This window comes from Haematobia irritans, chromosome 1 (assembly GCF_050003625.1).
Source record: "Haematobia irritans isolate KBUSLIRL chromosome 1, ASM5000362v1, whole genome shotgun sequence".
In the NCBI taxonomy this organism is placed as follows: domain Eukaryota; kingdom Metazoa; phylum Arthropoda; class Insecta; order Diptera; family Muscidae; genus Haematobia; species Haematobia irritans.
In genome coordinates this window covers 268,850,266-268,869,985 of record NC_134397.1, presented here as the reverse complement: position 1 = coordinate 268,869,985, position 19,720 = coordinate 268,850,266, and the positions used below count along the sequence as shown (strand labels likewise).

The following is a 19,720-nucleotide window of genomic DNA, read 5'->3' as shown; positions in this document are numbered from 1 at the left end:
CTATGACACATTCTAACAATAACAAAAGAAGTTTCTGCCAATTACAGGTGAAAGAATCACAATCACAAAAAAATCTTTATTTTGCAATCAAAACAAAGAGTTTCCAATTACAAAATGTATTTAAATGCATTTGTGAGAATAAACCTGACTTTACCTTGCATTTGAGGCTTATGAGATAAATGGTGAATGAACTAACACACCTCACAATATTGGGTAGGTTTGGAGAGCGCCAAAATGTTGAATTATAGAAAAATCAATAGAACTTGACAAGTATTTGCCACCAAAATTTATTTTAGTGGGAAAAGTAGGCGCCGTATTTTCACCTGTCAAATACCTTTTCTTTGCAGGCTTTCATTGATTTCTGTCGGCTCCCATATTCACCAGCGTTTCTAAGTGTGAGACCTAACCTTAAAAGTGTGCCTGCCTTCGTATAGTTATCCCAATATCATCGAATAAATCTCAAATCACAGCCTTTTGCTAATGGAGCGGGAAAACGTTGATACTGATTCTTAATTATAACGCGAATAGAAGCTTTTATATTTTTAATAATTTTTGTATTGAAGATCGTTTTCTATGTTTTGACACTTTATTGTACGTGAACTAGTTTTGCTTGTGTCCTTTTGTGTCTGTTCCTGGTTTCGATAGTTCTCAGTGATTCGTTATTGTTTTAACGCGTGTGTGATTTTTGTCTCGAATTTTATTTGGACGCTAGTAACAATTTCTCAACTTTCTTTAAATATGGAAAGTGCAGGCTATGTGAATAACACTCCTTCCTCGCATCATGCCGAAGAAGGTCCGTGGAAATCTCACAAACGTTTTTCGGATCGTGATTCATCGGATGATGATGCTATATCGACGGGGTCAACGTCAAACGATATGCATAGTGATCAGTCTCAATCGAAACGTTTTAAGGGCACGTTTGTCAAATACAATTCCTCGGATTCCTGTTTTGAATCCCCTGGTAATGTTATGATGAGGCCCAAGCGCCTTTTACACCATGAGTCACGTTTCCAGGAGTTTCATCAACAGTGTGTTCTCTCCCCAATATCTGAACTATCAATGAATTTGACAGATACATCATTGAATGGTGATGTGGATCATGGTTTTGAAGATGGTGTAACACCTGTCAAACGTCGACGCAATGGAATGTTTAATAATGGCATTGGAGCAGTTGCTGGTATTCCAAGCTTAAAGCCAAGTGATCCAGGTAAGTGGATTTTTATGTTTATTTTTGAAGATTCAAGGAAAGCAAAACTTTATGGTCGTCCTAGTGGAAACCATTGTCTATGCCACGTCACTCTAGTGCAATAACCGTATATATCTCGCCAATAAAATGTACTTTCTGGTACTTTCGCATGAGTTTTGTGGCTTCCGATTTGTATTTAAATGAAAAAAAATCTACCGGTTGTGAAAAATTTGTAAGCGGCCAGCTGTTTTATGGCCTACCCACTTATTGAATGGGGGAACCACCACAGTAAACGGAGAATATATTAAAGTTTATTTTTACTATTTACAAAGCAATTGTCTAGCCCAATTCCTATGGCGGCTGCACTTGTCTATACTTAGTTGGCGTAAACTAACCTTGTCTGCCGTGGGAGGTCTATTTTTTTCCAGTGCTTTGGGCGAGAACTGGGTTAATATTGTCGCTTGTCACCGCTTTAACTACAGTATCCTCATGAATTCTGTTCAGACCTATTTGGTATGCTGCCTGATCAAGAGGGCCGTGTGTTGGCAGGTCTATATTTTATTCCACTGTTTATCACTTGTCTGAGGTTTCCACACTGGCTTTGCATTCTTTACCAATTACCGGCCCACGTACGTGTTGATCCTTCAGTCAATTGTGATAACAATTGCCACTCGAGCATAAATTAAATCCCGAAATTAAAATAAAAAAACTTCAAAAAATCTAACAAATTAATTATTTCATGTTTCATAAAATTGTAGTTGTTGGTATGGAGAGAGAAATCGGTCTTTCCAACAAAATATCTTATTATCATATAATATGTAAAAAATTTATAATTCTGTTCCATTGCCTAAATATTTTAAATTATATGGTATTTAAATATTTTTTTATTTATTTTAACTCATTTTACAACCAATCGGAGAAATCGATCTTTCCACCAAAATTTCTTATTATCATATATGTTAAAAATTTATAATTCTGCCCCAATTGCCTAAATATTTTAAATTATATGGTATACATGAAAAAATCATATAATCAAACGTTCCACAGATTTAATGAATATAAAACAATTTAGAACTTGATTACTACTCTAAAGTGCCTACTAACGTAGGTTTATTTAGTGTATTTCTTGAATGGTAAACTGGGGCCAACAAAGGACATTTTTAATTCCTTCAAAAATGGGAATGAAGAAGTTACCATAAAAATTACAACAGGTTTTGATTGCCTATGCCAGTTTTAAAAGATGATTAAACTGACAAATCGAAATTAAAATTGAAATTTGAGAAGTTAGTTATTATTTCAATAAAAGCCTCCTTTTTAATCTGCTATAAGTTCCATATTCTGAAATTGAAATACACTTTGAACAGTCCAAATAATCCTGATTTTTATACCCACTACCATGGAATGGTGACGGGGGTATAATAGGTTTGACATTCCGTTTGTAACACATATTCTTGATCAGGGAGAAATTCTAAGACGATATAAGCATGTCCGTCTGTCTGTCTGTTGTAATCACGCTACAACCTTCAATAATGGCGCTATCATCCTGAAATTTGGCACAGATTCGTCTTTTGTTTGCAGGCAGGTCAAGTTCGAAGACCGGCTATATCGGCCCAAGTTTTGATATAGCCCCCTTATAAACCGGCGCTCCGATTTGGGGTCTCGAACTACAATTAAATATGCTGAATACTATGTGTATCCTTCCATGTTTTTGTATAGCCACGTTACACCAAACTCCCGATTTTACTTCTTAAACTTCTAGAACCCGTAGTTTTTATCCGATTTGCCACAAATTGAAAATATACTGGCATTTTAGACCTATAACAAAGTGTATATGATTTAGTTTTATCGGTCCATTTGGTAAGGTCTCCATATAGGCCGATTTAACTTATTGAGGGTATAGAAGGCGCACTGATCTGCTTGGGAAAATATCTGCCATCTAACCCCCCTGAAATTTTCGAAGGAACCTATTATATTTGATTCATGGTGGTGGGTATTTAAGATTCGGCCCGCCGAATGTGCTAACATAGTGTATATACTTGTTTTGTACTGAAATTGGTCAAAAATATTTGCCTTGAAAGATTTATTCAAGTATCTCGTCGTTGGATTGAACATTTTGCAAAATCTGTTAAATCATTATCAATGAATTTTGTTAGTAGACAACGCAGAAACAGCAAACAGACTGTCGAAAAGGGGAAGTAGTCAATTTTTCCTATAGAAAATTTTGTTACAATTTATATAAATAATTTTCTTTGTATAGATATGTTTTCAAAAATTTATTTCTATAGGAAATTTTGTCAAAATTATATTTCTATAGAAAATTTAGTAAAATTTTTTTTCTATGGTTTTGTCAAACATTTATTTCTATGGAAAAGTTTGTCAAAATTTTATTTCTATAGAAAAATTTATCAAAATATTATTTCTATCGAATTTTTTTTTATTTCTATAGAACATTTTGTCAAAATTTTATTTCTATAGAAAATTTTGTCAAAATTTTATTTCTATAGAAAATTTTGTCAAAATTTTATTTCTATAGAAAATTTTGTCAAAATTTTATTTCTATAGAAAATTTTGTCAAAATTTTATTTCTATAGAAAGTTTTGTTAAAATATTATTTCTATTGTAAAATTTGTCAAATTTTATTTCTATTGAAAAATATGTCAAAATTTTATTTCTATTGAAAAATTTGTCAAAATTTTATTTCTATAGAAAATTTTGCCAAATTTTATTTCTATATAAAATTTTGTCAAAATTTTATTTCTATAGAAAATTTTGTCAAAATTTTATTTCTATAGAAAATTTTGTCAAAATTTTATTTCTATTGAAAATTTTGTCAACATTTTATTTCTTTAGAAAATTTTGTCAAAATTTTATTTCTATAGAAAATTTTGTCAAAATTTTATTTCTCTAGAAAATTTTGTCAAAATTTTATTGCTATAGAAAATTTTGTCAAAATTTTATTGCTATAGAAAATGTCAAAATTTTATTTCTAAGAAACATTTGCCACAATATTATTTCTATAGAAAATTTTGTCAAAATATTGTTTCCATAGTAAAATTTGTCAAATTTTATTTCTATTGAAAAATTTGTCAAAATTTTATTTCTATAGAAAATTTTGTCAAAAATTTATTTCTATAGAAAATTTTGTCAAAATTTTATTTCTATAGAAAATTTTGTGAAAATTTTATTTCTATAGAAAAATCTGTCAAAATATTATTTCTATTGAACAATTTGTTAGAAGTTTATTTCTATAAAAAATTTTCGTTTTGTATGTTATTGTTGGCTTCTTTTCAATCGTTATTGTTGTTTTTGATCTCAGCTTAAAGCCATGCATTGACTAAACTACAAGTGTAGCTTAACCAACAGAGGAACAGTATGCTTGTCAAATTTATTTGGGCAAAGCCCTATAGACTGCAAGATGGTTGGATGTACAGCTGTTTCGGAATTACCACATTCCTCATCAGCATCCTCTACTTGCAGCAAAACTATCAACCAATTATCAGAATAAATTCGGGTAATTCACTCAACCCAAAGTGAACTGCACTTGAACCTTCCGAAAAAAGGTTTGATAGTCGGCTACTGCCTAAAAAAATTTTGTAAAAAATTTATTTCTATAGATAATTTTGTCAAGATTTTATTGCTATAGAAAATTTTGTCAAAATTTTATTTCTATAGAAAATTTTGCCAAATTTTATTTCTATAGAAAAATTTGTCAACATTTTATTGCTATAGAAAATCTTGTTTCTATTAAATATTTTGTAAAATAAAAATTTAAAATGTTTTTCTATAAAATAAAATTTAGACAAAACTTTCTAGAAAAAATTTGGACGAAATAAGATTTTTTTGTTTGGTAAAATGTCCTCCAAATATTTTACCAAATCTATCAAAACAGCAAGAATTCTACCAATCTATCAAACAGTAATAAATTTACCATTATTGGTACAACTGTGGAGACCGTGCAAAACATATGCAAAACCTGTCTGTTGTTTCTTATAGTTTAAACTAGTTCATCAATAAACTTTGGTTCACATTTGAAAATTTAAGGATTGGTCACTTCAACATGAAGTACAATAATATAATAGCGGGCACCTTATTTGATAGACGATTTCGACAATTTTTTTATTGAAATAAAATTTCAATAAAAAATTCAATGTAAAAATAAGATTTGTACATAGCAATAAAATAAGGAAAAACGCTATCAATAGAAATTTTCAATATTGGAATAAATGTTCATTAAAATTTAATAAGAAATATGTCTACAAAAATTAATTCTCTATAGAGACAATATTTTGAGATTATTTTTGTTCTTGTAAGAAGTGATCTCATATATGCTAAAATGTTGTTTTATGACTTCGTTGTACTGATTTGTAGTAACGCTATATTTTATAGCAACTTCAACCGATTGTTTTTTTTTATATTCAATTGTACTTCACAAACTTCGTGCTCGTGCATATTTAATTTTAGTGCGGCTGTTTTTGTACCCCCCATATATAATAAAGGCAACCAACTCATTACAAGCGTTATATATTTTTGGGTCAGTTTCAATCAAAATGTTCTCTAAAGTACATTTGCGTTCGATTATTAATCTTCTGTTTTTAATTCTCATATCCTTTATTCTGCAACTCGGTCCCCAAAAGGAATGTATTCCATGTGGACAACTTGTAAGTTTAGATTATGTGAAATTAAAAAAAAATTATTTAATAATTAAATTTATTTATTTTTGTCTATTATCTTCAGTGTTATTCTGATTATCAGTGCTGTTCGGGAAAATGTTCAATTTCTGGATGCGTAACGCCATAAATTTAGTTGATCTTAATTGAGTTGCCTATACACAAAAATAAAATATATAATAAAAAAGGGTTCATCGTAAAACCAGCTTAAAGCTTACATCCAAAGTCGTTGTTATTACTTTAATGAGTTTGGAATGAATTATGGCCTTAGTTAATATATGGACTTACAACGGATGTTATTAATAGCAGCCTTAATTCTTTCTTTCTTTGGATAAATGCTTCAAAGGCTTTGGTTTTTTTATTTTTTTTTTTTACAAGATTCCTAATTTGAATAACTGCGATTTTCACATTGTGTGATTCACAAACCCCACAAGCCTTAAGGATTAGTTCAGCTTCATTTAATCAAGTTTTGTTGTTGTTTTGCCACTATTTTCAACTAGTGGCGCTGCTCAATGATGCTCGTTTAGTCGAATTTTTTAAAAGAAATTAGTATTTGAGAATTAACATAAAAAATATTAAAAATTAAAAAAAAAAACAAGTAAGTAAAACTTAAAGTCGGACGGGGCTGACTATATTATACCATTCACCACTTTGTGGAGCAAAATTTGTGTTACCATCTCAACTCCTTCATGAAGGTTTATATTCCAATATACAAATATATATATCTTAACCGGTTTGGAGACAATTTTTTGTACTTCTACAAAATCTCTAGAACTAAAATATAAATCGGCTTATGCCCTGGGATGAAGCACAATGTTAATAAAAAAATATGGGAAACATTTCAATCTGAACCAATTTTGAGGCAAATTCGAAAAAGCGTATTTATGATTTATCGGTCGATAGATGTGTATTACATCTAATTATAAAATTATTTTTCGTGCTTTATGGACAGGTAATAGGAAAATTTAAGTAATTTTTACAAGTTTTCGACTTAGCAGTGGCGATTTTATAAGGAAAATATGGGTATTTTGGCCATTTTGGCCTAAATCGGAAAAACATATATATGGAAGCTATATCGAAATCTGAACCGATTTAAATAAAATTTCACATGCATAGTTACTATGTTAATTCTATTCACTCTGGAAAATTTCACGTAAATCACAGTAAAACTTTTGCCTCTGTGGTCATATTAGCCCAAATCGGGGGAATGATATATATGGGAGCTATATCTAAATCTGAACCGATTTCAATAAAATTTACCACACTTGACTACACTACTAATTGTATTCCTAGTGCAACATTTCAAGCAAATTAGGGTAAAACTCTGGCTTCTGGGGCCATATAAGTCCATATCGGGCGAAAGATATATATGGGAGCTATATCTAAATCTGACCGTTTTCAACTAAATTTGGCTGATATTTTGCATATTTCACAAACCATTTGGCTGTACGAAATTTTAAGAAAATAATTTGATAAATACGTCAATTATGACCAGATCGGTGATAAATATATATGACAGCTATATCTAAATCTGAACCGATGTTTTTCAAAATCAATAGCGATTGTCTTTGAGCCAAATTAAAACTCTGTGCAATTCTCTTTATTGACGAATCCACTGAGGTGAAAATGTGCCTCATCACTGAAGATGATTGTCTTCGAAAATTTTCATAATAGGTCTGGATAAATTTAACACGTTGTTGGATTGTGTATCTCTCCATGGTTGAAATTGCTGCCAAGAAGCTGTATTTCGGGCTGTAAATGACAAAGCACGAAGATGTAGCAGTGCGGTGGCAACATGCAGCTATGTCTTCGTAGAATTTTGTTCCCTTTTTTATACCCACCGTAGAATAGTGATGGGGGTATAATAAGTTTGTCATTTCGTGTGTAACACATCGAAATATCGACTTCCGACTATATATATAAAGTATATATATTATTGATCAGGGAGAAATTCTAAGACGATATAAGCATGTCCTTCTTTCTGTCTGTTGTAATCACGCTACAGCCTTCAATAATGGCGCTATCGTCCTGAAATTTGGCAGGTCAAGTTCGAAGATGGGCTATATCGGTCCAAGTTTTGGCATAGTCCCCATATAAACCGATTTCTCGATTTGGGGTCTTGGGCTTATAAAACACGTAGTTTTTTTCCACATCGCCTGAAATTAAAAACCTAGAGGTACTTGAGCACCATAAAGAGGTGTGCCGAAAATGGTGCCCATCGGACCATGTTTTGGTATAGCCCCCATATAGACGACGTGGGCGTCTAGACACTGTATTTTCTATCCGATTTGCCTGAAATTGGAAATTTAGAGGTATTTTAGGACCATAAAGAGGTGTGTCGAAAATGGTCCGTATCGGTCCATGTTTTGGTATAGCACCCATATAGACCGATATCCCGATTTTTGAAACTGTATTTACTATCCGATTTGCCTGAAATTGGAAATTTAGAGGTATTTGGGGACCGTAAAGAGGTGTGTCGAAAATGGTCCGTATCGGTCCATGTTTTGGTTTAGCCCCCATATAGACCGATCTCTAGATTTTGGTTCTTGGGCGTCTAGAAACTGTATTTTCTATCCGATTTTCCTCAAATTGAAAATCTAGAGGTATTTTAGGACCACAAATAGGTGTGTCGCAAATGGTGCCTATTGGTCCATATTTTGGTATAGCCCCCATATAGACCGATCTCCCGACTTTATTTCTTGGGCTTCTAGAATCCGTAGTTTTTATCCAAATTGCCGGAAATTAGAAATATAGACGTATCTTAGGACCATAAAGAGGTGTGTCGAAAATCAGTGTTACCGTTGGAAATTTTGAAAAAGTCGCAAAAAAAGTCGCATACTCAAAAAAAGGTCGCACTAAAAAGTAGCATAATGATAAAAAAAGTCGCGTACATTTGTGAAGTATTTTTATTACAAAAAATCTTCTATAAATCAACACAAAAACAATAAAGAATCACTGCCTTTAACATAAAGAGATACTTTAACAAATTATTGTATCATAAAATCCAGTAAAACGTAAACTTGCAATAAATAAAAAATGGATTTTTTTCTCCTTCCTAAAATTAGCAGAAATGTACGAGAACGCCATCAAGTGCCAATTTACTATCAGCCAATTAAAAGCATTTAAATCAATTAAAAAACAAAAATATTTATTTTTTATACTACACTTCTAATTGATTCTGTGAAATATATTATATTGCACGTATTATTTGTTTATGGCTAACTTTTGCAAGATTTTACTGGGAAAAAAATTACTAGCAAAAACTTGCAACTTATCTATTCCTCAAATTTCAAATTTGATCTCACTCCGGCTCTCTTTTGCTGACTTTTGGAGTAAACGAAAGACTCCAGTAAAAATTTGTGATAATTATCAAAAATTAGTGGGTACTCGAACGGAGCTAGTGGTTGAAATAATATGCAACAAAACAACGACTTAACAAACCAGAACACCGTGTAGGGTAGGTATCGTAGGTTAGGTGTCCATTGTGATATTACACGCAGAGAAGGAATATGATCACCTCAAACATGTTTCAAGAGCAAAATGTTATTTTTGTATGGTGACCATGTAACATGTTTGTCACTAAAATGTTATTCTCTCGTCAAATATAACCTGCTTGCCGAAATCAGATACATGATTTCCGAGGAAATAACATGGTTGCGAAAACCATGTTACATGATCACCACTCAAAAATAACATTTTGCTCTTAAAACATGTTTGAGGTGATCATATTCCTTCTCTGGGTGTATACGTGATTTACTTCTCTCTTAGTTATGAGTGCTTCTATGTTTAGCTCAATGACAACTTGTCATTGAAAAGTGAACTCATTTTTATAGCCGAAGAAGCTTTGAAACATTCAGCATCCACCGTAGAAACACATTTTGCTCTTTGGTCGAAACTGGGTTTGAATCCATGACCCTTTGTATGTTATACAAGGCGGCCATTGCGGTGGCTTCGCGTAAGGCGCACGGCGATGAATTCCCACTTATGAAAATTGCTTAAAATTTAAGCACTTCCCTTTTGTGCGACTTTAGTCGCACATTTTACATATTTTAAAAAAGTCGCATGACGTCAAAAAGGTGGCAAAATGCGACTAAAGTCGCACAACGGTAACACTGTCGAAAATGGTCCGTATCGGTCCATGTTTTGGTATAGCCCCTATATAGACTGATCTACTTCTTGGGCTTCTAGAATTCGTAGTTTTCACCAATTCGTTTGAAAGTGAAATTCTAGAGGTATTTGAGGAACATTAGACCTAACTCACGAATTTATTTCTAGGACTTCAAATCATGGCGTTATTTCATCATACGCACGATATGTTTATGATTTCTCTAAAACTCAAACAAAATTGGTTCTCATAAATCCAGAATCTGAGCTGGTCTTCATACGTAGAATCTTTAATTTTTTTCTTCGGGAAGCGTACTGGTTGAACTGATTTGTTTGGGAGAAGATTTGCCATCAAACCCTCTAAAATACTATATATTATCAAGTAACCCGCTACGACGATGAGTTTTCAAAGTAAACTATTATATTTGATTCATGGTGGTGGGTATTTAAGATTCGGCCCGGCCGAACTTACCGCTGTATATTCTTGTTAATTAAATATTTATTGAATTAATTAAATTTTAACTGACTTTTATTATTTATTTAAATTCTTAAATGAAAAATATTGATAATATTTTTTTTTTAACGTGGTAAAATTTCATTCTTAAAAATTATGAAGCACATATTTAAATGTGAGAATTAAATTGATTAATTAATTTTAGAGTTAACCATATTTCCCATTGTTTAAGAATTGTCGAAATTTATTTCTCTAAGCAACAACTTTTAAGATTGAATTACACACCATTCGTCAATCCGTGCGTTGATGTAAGGGTTGATTTTTTTCTGTTTGCGGCGGACTATTCAAGCTTTTGATTTCAAAGAGAAATTTCAACTCTTCAATCATCGGACGCATTGAACGCATGTTCTGTAATTCTACCTTTAAATTTTGAGAATAGGAAAGACCAACTTCTTTGAAGATATTCATTGATTTTATGTTTTACTTTCCGGTCTGTGGCGATACTATGCTGCTTCGATTATAAAATTTCATTATATTCTATACAATTTTCTTGACATTTTTCCACACATTCAGCAAAAGGTAGATCCAGATATCTAAAGCACTTTAATTAAAGCACATAATAGATTAATGGAAATTGGAAAAAATATTCTGCACATTAATACTTACAAATTCTGGAACATCTATACACAATAGGTTATCTGGTATGGGTTCTATATCCTCCTCTACCGTCGCTCTTGCCACAACTCCATATACAATTAATACAAAGCAAAATAGCTGGAAGAGTGTATATCGTGCTACTGACATATCCGTTGCTTTGCTTGTCGCAATTATTAATAAAGTGTCCAACAGAAAGTGAAATCATTTTATATGAAAGAGACATTATATCTTCAATTGTTAATTAAATATATATTTTTTTCATTTAATGTCTTGTGTGTACAATATTGTATTGCGACAATAATACTTGCGATATTTTTTTTTTAATTAGTTCCGAAATGGCCCTGCGCTAATGATCTGTTTCGATTGAAAATGTCGTACACATCACATTCTAGATAATATTGATTATCGTAGTCGAAATGCTTTTGTTCAAATATTTATTTATAAAATTAAAGAGAATTTTTGTTTTTTTTTTATCTGTGTGCATTGTTTAAATAATGAATGAATGCACGTGATACAGTGATAATATCAGGCCTTTTTTTCCGATCACACAAGTTTACAATTTTCTTTCGAAATTTTCTATAGAAATAAAATACTGACAAAATGTTCTCGTACCCACCACCATAGAATGGTCATAGGGGTAACATCAATTTGGCATTTCGTTTGTAACACATCGAAATATGCGACCCCCGATTTGGAGTCTTGGCCTTCTAGAAACTGTTGTGCGTTTCGTATTTTATTTGTTGCCATTTAGCTAACCAATTCAAAGCCGATTAAGCGAATTACAATGAACTACTCCAACGCATGCGAGGGTTGCCCTTTATATTTCGGTATTAAAGAACAAAAACTTATATTAATCATTGAAAATCGCTTTATTGCCCATTAAGATCTATACACTTTTGGATGCGTTGGAACCAATCGGAGTACTTTTGCCATTCTGACTGAACATGCATTTTGAACGCTTCGTTTAACTTCTTGGACTTCTTGAATCCCATTTCTTATCGAATTTTGCTGAAAATTCATATCTAGCGGAATTTAAGACCGCAAATAGGTGTGGTATACCGGTATGAAATAAGCTTTTTTTTCATGTGGCACCCATTTTCCACACTTTTGGATCTTTTCCATAACTTTTAAACGGTCAGAAATGGTTTTTTGTGCAACCTTTAACATTGCTGTCATTTGCTTTTGCCTCAAAGTGTCATCTCCATCCAAGTCTTCAAAATTTTTTGGTGGCCTTCCATGTTCTTAATTTCACATCACATCAAAATCATTATTTCCGAACCGTTGAAACCATCTTTTACAGGTTGCTTCTGATAGATCATGATCACCATATGCCTCCACAAGCATTCGATGCGACTCTGCAGCACTTTTCTTCAAATGAAAACAAGAATTAATGCTTTTAGCAAATCATCACTTTCTGGTACAAAATTCGAAATTTTTAAGACGATGAAAAAATAGGAATTTGTCTGTTCAATGGCTTGATGTCTAATAAATAAAAAATAAAGGCTCATTCACAACAAATGTTCCCTATCAAGACATTTTTATATTGACGCTCACTCCATACCGGTATACCTGGTTGAGCTCTCTTATATATTTCCGATTATAATTACAGTTGAATTCTTCTTTAGATGTGAGCCAAAATGTAATCAACCAATGAATAGTAATTAACTTTTTAAGTGAAGTATTCAAAATAAAAATTAAAATTAAATAATGGTCCGTTTCGCGTTGCTTCTGATGGAAAAGCGAATTAAACAAGAAATACTAATATATGTTGAACACGAAATGTAGTAGGCTAGTGTAAATTAAAATGTATTGTGACCCATATTTGTTTTCAACAATAGCAATAATTACTGGCAAAAAACCTTTCTCAATAAACATAAGCATGTGAGATATGCTTATATTCAACATATATTCAAACATTTTTTGAAGAAGATGGTGTTCTCAAAAACAAAAAAAAAAAAAGAAAACACAAGTAAGTAATGTCTAAAGTCGGACGGGGCCGACTATATTATACCCTTCACCACTATGTAGACCAACATTTGTGTTACCATCTCAACTACTGGGAGCTATATAAAGGTTTGCATTTCCAGATACAAATACTTATAATGGAGACACTTTTTTGTACTTCTACAAAATCTCTAGAATTAACATTTAAATCGGCAAACGCTATCCAGTTAATTGGAGGAAAATTGGGTCTAAAATATGAAACAGTCTACCATATTTCCCCAACTATGGTGTACGTATATATGGAGCTATTTATAATATGAAGCGATTTTGATTAAATTTGATACGCATAGTTAGAATAATAATTCCGCTATCTGTGCAAAAATTCACGTAAATAGGAGTATAATTTTGGCCCCCGTGGTCATATGAGTGTAAATCGGGCGAAAGATATATATGAGAGCTATATCTAAATCTGAACCGATAACGGTATCGTTGAACGTAGTCTTTGTGCAAAATTTGAAGTAAGTCAGACCAAAACTCTGGCTTTTGAGGCCATATAAGTTGAAGTCGGACGAATGATATATATGGTAGCTATATCTAAATCTGAACCGATTTTAACCAAATTTGGTACACTTACCGATACTATTAAACGTACTCCTTGTGCAAAATTTGAAGCAAGTCAGGTCAAAACTTTGGCTTTTGAGGCCATATAAGTTCAAATCAGACAAAAGATAATACGGCAGCTATATCTAAATTTGAACCGATTTGGCTAATATTTTGCAAGTTTTTCGAGTCTCATAAAATATTTGGATGTACGGAATTTGAAGAACATCGGGGATAAATATATAAGCTATATCTAATTTTACAATTATGATTCGAGCTTTATGGACAGATTTTGATTAAGGAACATGATTAATAGATTCATTGAAAAGATAACGCCAGATACAAATCTATACACGCCTGGACTGTACATGTTTCGATTCGGGCGAATGAATCTTTCCACAGCCTTTAGTATAGATCTGGCTGGGAGAGATAACTCAATTTTGGGCTCTTTATGCTAACTCCTTATGGAGAAAACATTTGGAAATTTTCCTCTTACAAATTGAATCATCTTTTCTTCCACTGTACATCATCTTTTCATACAACTACAAGTCCCTTAATCTTATTTTTATTTCGTTTTGTTACACAGTAATGCAACAACACGAAATTTATTTTTAGAAAGCCAATTTGTTTGAATTCACCTAAGTGGTGAACAGTCGAACAATGCTTTTTGTTTCTACAGTCAACAACAACAACATGTGACAACTTACAGAAACTGGTTTCAAGGAGACAACAACAATTCTAACGCGTACATTAGTTGTGTTTTTCCTAGTTTTACGACGGGCTCTTCATTTGGACGTTAATTGCCTGTTTCGGTATCAGGCTAACATGATATATAAGCTATATGTAGATCTGAACCGATTGTTTCCAAAATCAATAGCGATTGTCTTTGTCCCAAAAAACGACCCTATGCCAAATTTGAGGACGATTGGACTTAAAGTGCGACCTGTACTTTGCACACAAAAATACATGAACAGACAGACCGACGCATAGACAGACAGTCGGACATCGTAAAATCAGGGGGCTAATCACGGCATTCGATATCGAGAACTTTTGATCGAAATCTAAATTTTTCGGATCACGGGAGTCGATATCGAGTTTTTTGTGATCGACAATTTTTTCGATTGGTAAATTGCAATCGTAAAACATTTTCACTTGTTATACCCTTCACCACTACTGTGGTACAGGGTATAATAAGTTTGTGCATTCGTATGTAACGCAAAGAAGGAAAAGTCGTATGTAACGCAAAGAAGGAAAAGTATACCGATCGTCTTAGAATTAAATTCTGAGTCGATTTAGCGATGTCTGTCTGTTGGTGTATTTTTGTGTGCAAAGTACAACTCGCAGTTTTAGTCCGATTGTCCTAAAATTTGGTACAGGGTCCTGTTTCGGCTCAAAGACGATCCCTATTGATTTTCGGTTCAGATTTAGATATAGCTGCCATATATATTTTTCACCGATCTTGTCATAATTGGCGTGTATATCAACCGATCTTCCTAAAATTCCGTACATCCGAATATTTTATGAGTCTCGAAAATCTTGCAAAATATCAGCCAAATCGGTTCAGATTTAGATATAGCTCCCATATATAACTTTCCCGATTTACACTCATTTGCCCACAGAGGCCAATTTTTTGCTCCGATTTAGTTGATATTTTGCATAGGGAGTAGAATTACCATTGTAACTATGCGTGCCAAATTTGGTTGAAATCGGTTCAGATTTGGATATACCTCCCATATATAGCTTTCGCCCGATTTACACTCATATGACCACAGAGGCCAATTTTTAACTCCGATTTAGTTGAAATTTTGCACAGAGAGTAGAATTAGCATTGTAGCTATGCGTGCCAAATTTGGTTGACATCGGTTCAGATTTAGATATAGCTCCCATATATATGTTTTTCTGATTTCGACAAAAATGGTCAAAATACCAACATTTTCCTTGTTAAATCGCCACTGCTTAGCCGAAAAGTTGTAAAATGACTCTAATTTTCCTAAACTTCTAATACATATATATCGAGCGATAAATCACAAATAAACTTTTGCGAAGTTTCCTTAAAATTGCTTCAGATTTAAACAAACGTTTCCCATATTTTTTTACTAAAATTGTGTTCCACCCTAGTGCATTAGCCAACCTAAATTTTGAGTCTATAGATTTTGTAAAAGTCTATCAAATTCTGTCCAAATCGAGTGATATTTAAATGTATGTACTAGAGGTCTGCATCGAATAACTTTTCACTACATGTATGCAATTCGCTGTCGAATATAGTACATACACTGTCTTTCTCTCAGAGCGCAAGTAGTGAAGTGAAGAGAACACTTCCTTGTCAAATACCACCAAGTACTTATCCGAAACAATATGTGTTCCGAAAAGAAGGAACGATAAAAATGTAAGTACTTGAGAAGAAGTACAACATGGATTCTCTTCACTTCACGTGGTACCACAAGTATTTCTCAGTCATGTGCGAAGCAAAACTTTCCATTATTATTAATCATAGATATGTATGTATGTCACATATTTCATATATTTATGTATGTCACACACTTAACATAACGTTTGCCGTTCTTTATAACAAACCGAAAACATTTATTATGGAGAGTAACTGTTTTTATGTATTTCTGAAACTGCACGTGGTACATGGAGTACTCTATGAAGTTTTGTTCTCGCAACATACTCGACGTGATCACTCTGAGTACACTTCAATAAAATAGAAAGAAGAATATGTGTTTGTTGGTAGTGAAGACATCAGAGTAGCAACAAGAAGTTACTCGTGGCTTTTGGTGTTCATCAAAATGTGTACCAATTGTTTTGCGAATCTCTCAAATAGATGTACTCATGTAGCAAGTACACGTGTACTCTGCATTTACAAATGGAATTGTGCAGACCTCTAGTATGTACATATTTGGGACAAACCTTTATATATAGCCCCCAACACACTTGACGGATGTGATATGGTATCGAAAATTTAGATCTACACCCAGAAAAAAGTGACCCCTTCTTTAATTTAAAATGAACTCATTGTGAAGAAAGTTGAACTTCGTATAGCGCCAAAGACATTTTTATTTGTTTGAACGATGTGATTTTCGTAGAAATTAGGAATAATGCATTCCATATATTAGTTAACATTTTCCTATATTTATATAAAGGGTGATTCTTTTGAGGTTAGGATTTTCATGCATTAGTATTTGACAGATCACGTGGGATTTCAGACATGGTGTCAAAGAGAAAGATGCTCAGTATGCTTTGACATTTCATCATGAATAGACTTACTAACGAGCAACGCTTGCAAATCATTGAATTTTATTACCAAAATCAGTGGCAGAAAATCCGCTTTTTTATCGACAAATTTTGTTCAGCGATGAGGCTCATTTCTGGTTGAATGGCTACGTAAATAAGCAAAATTGCCGCATTTGGAGTGAAGAGCAACCAGAAGCCGTTCAAGAACTGCCCATGTATCCCGAAAAATGCACTGTTTGGTGTGGTTTGTACGCTGGTGGAATCATTGGACCGTATTTTTTCAAAGATGCTGTTGGACGCAACGTTACGGTGAATGGCGATCGCTATCGTTCGATGCTAACAAACTTTTTGTTGCCAAAAATGGAAGAACTGAACTTGGTTGACATGTGGTTTCAACAAGATGGCGCTACATGCCACACAGCTCGCGATTCTATGGCCATTTTGAGGGAAAACTTCGGAGAACAATTCATCTCAAGAAATGGACCGGTAAGTTGGCCACCAAGATCATGCGATTTGACGCCTTTAGACTATTTTTTGTGGGGCTACGTCAAGTCTAAAGTCTACAGAAATAAGCCAGCAACTATTCCAGCTTTGGAAGACAACATTTCCGAAGAAATTCGGGCTATTCCGGCCGAAATGCTCGAAAAAGTTGCCCAAAATTGGACTTTCCGAATGGACCACCTAAGACGCAGCCGCGGTCAACATTTAAATGAAATTATCTTCAAAAAGTAAATGTCATGGACCAATCTAACGTTTCAAATAAAGAACCGATGAGATTTTGCAAATTTTATGCGTTTTTTTTTTTTTTAAAGTTATCAAGCTCTTAACAAATCCCCCTTTACCACTATACTACAGAATGAAAAAATTTAACTAATTTGAATTCATATATGGAATGATTTTATTGAATTTTTTTCATTCATTTCGACAAATCTTACACATTTGTGGTAAAACTTTTACTTCATAATTAGAACTGCTTACCTTCGTTTTTAAATACAATTTTATTTATTTCTATAAGCAATTTTATCTTCAATAAAAGACATGTTTTATTAATATATTGAATATATTTATTAAGAATCAACAGCATCGAATCTCTTTGAAATATTAGTTTATTATTCCACTATTTCCAATTTCCGTGTGATATTATCAACTGTAAAACGCACTTTTTCTTCTTCTTGTACTTTTCACTTTTAATAAGTTGCTGCCTAACGATTTTGTCCTCCTTTTACAATTTCAATACCTACAAATATAAAAAATCATAAAACATTTTTGTTGCAAAAGGTTAGCGTCACTGAATATTACCTGATAATTGAAGATTCCAAAATGAAGACAAATGAAAGGGTTGTTATTCTGCTGGTGTTTTCTTTCTTTATACACTATCACGAACATTGATAGATTTATTTAAAAAAAAACGAAAATTTTTCTCACTAATTTAAAATAACAAATATTTTATATATTTTATTTGTTATTTAATATTATTTTACCATATTATTTTTTAACAATCTCTCCGTATACCAAAACAACGCGATTCCAACTAAAAAAACAACCGACGCGCAAATATATCGATTACACCCACGCGCAAACACATCGATTACGATGACAGGTATCGATTACAGGTAGACAATAGAAATTTAGGAAAATTTCCTATATTCTAACAAGTGTGTTTCCTTAAGTTTTGAAAGGATTGCATACTTCTTAGTACGAATGAACTAAAATATTTTTCTATGCCAAGTGTTGTTCGTATGTATGAAAAACTTTTTATTATAAAGGAAGTCGCAATTATCATTTTATAAGAAATTTTACTAATTTTGAGGAAACTTGGTTTTAGTTCGGATTTTGTTTATTTTTACGAATGTTTTGTTATCGGTGAATAAAATTTTCTTTTTCAGTAGTAAATTCTTATACCCAGCGAAGAAAATAGTATGAGTAAAAGTCCATGCCTTATTCTAGTTAATGAACTATTCCTAACTGCTTACAGTTTAGGATTTTTTTACTGAAACGAGTAAATTTTATTATTTTTCACAAAAATTTACCTTAATGGAAATAAAATGGATAAACTATATTGATGAAAATTTTTTCCTTTAGTTTCGAAGGCACTTTTTTCTGGGTGTACAAAGTGGTGCAGGGTATAATATAGTCGGCCCTGCCCGACTTTAGACTTTCCTTACTTGTTTTTTACATTGTTTTCGCCATATAGGAATAGTAAATATATTAGTTTTAATTCGAATTGTTTCTAATTTGTAGTAAATTTACATATAATGAACATATTTTTGATATTTAGGACTAATGCAACTCCTATAAAAGTTAAACAAAAATTGGTCATAGTCGAGTTCGGGAGCAAGCATCCTAGCTTGGCAAATACATATATTCGTGATGGTCAAGGGTTAATATTAACAGTTCTGCTATCTCATGCTTACTTTTTAAAATTTGGTACAATTTGAAACCAGAAAGAACAAATGTTTCTATAATTTTAGGTACAATTGAAAAAGCAACCCAAATTACTTTTGTTAGTTCATGTACACATTACTAGAGCTACAGGGTGCATCATAGTTGTAAAACATATTGGATATGCAAAAGGTTAGACTCCGCACTTCATAAGGTTTGTGCATGTGCTAAAAATACAATGGTTTTCAAACCTAAATTATATTTCATATTTGAGTACCTATATTTTACTCCAGATGGCTCTATAAGAATAATTCCTTGTTCTTCTATCTCATACGAAAGGTTGAGAAAGACGAATACGCATCCGTTCGTTTCACAGTTACTTCTCAGAGAATTAATTTAAATTGTAAAAAAAATTGTATTGTGTTTTGTTGACACATGGTATATACGTTCGATTCCTACTCGTTAAGGGGGAAACCCCTTTAGTCGATTTTG

At 32.6% G+C, this 19,720-nt stretch overlaps 1 protein-coding gene and 1 long non-coding RNA gene across 2 annotated transcripts in view; both read left to right on the top strand.

The window, feature by feature from the left end:
- The window catches only part of stg (string), a 704,947-nt gene continuing 685,227 nt past the window's right edge, over positions 1-19,720 (top strand). The window contains exons 1-2 of the mRNA XM_075293159.1: positions 1-213; positions 348-1,207. Of these exons, the coding sequence (XP_075149274.1) occupies positions 739-1,207 (469 nt within the window). The 5' untranslated portion in view covers positions 1-213; positions 348-738. The remainder of the gene's footprint in view (positions 214-347; positions 1,208-19,720) is intronic.
- LOC142219733 (uncharacterized) lies at positions 5,683-6,070 on the top strand. Its single transcript, XR_012717727.1, has 2 exons — positions 5,683-5,844; positions 5,921-6,070. It is a non-coding gene; the product is annotated as an uncharacterized LOC142219733 (long non-coding RNA).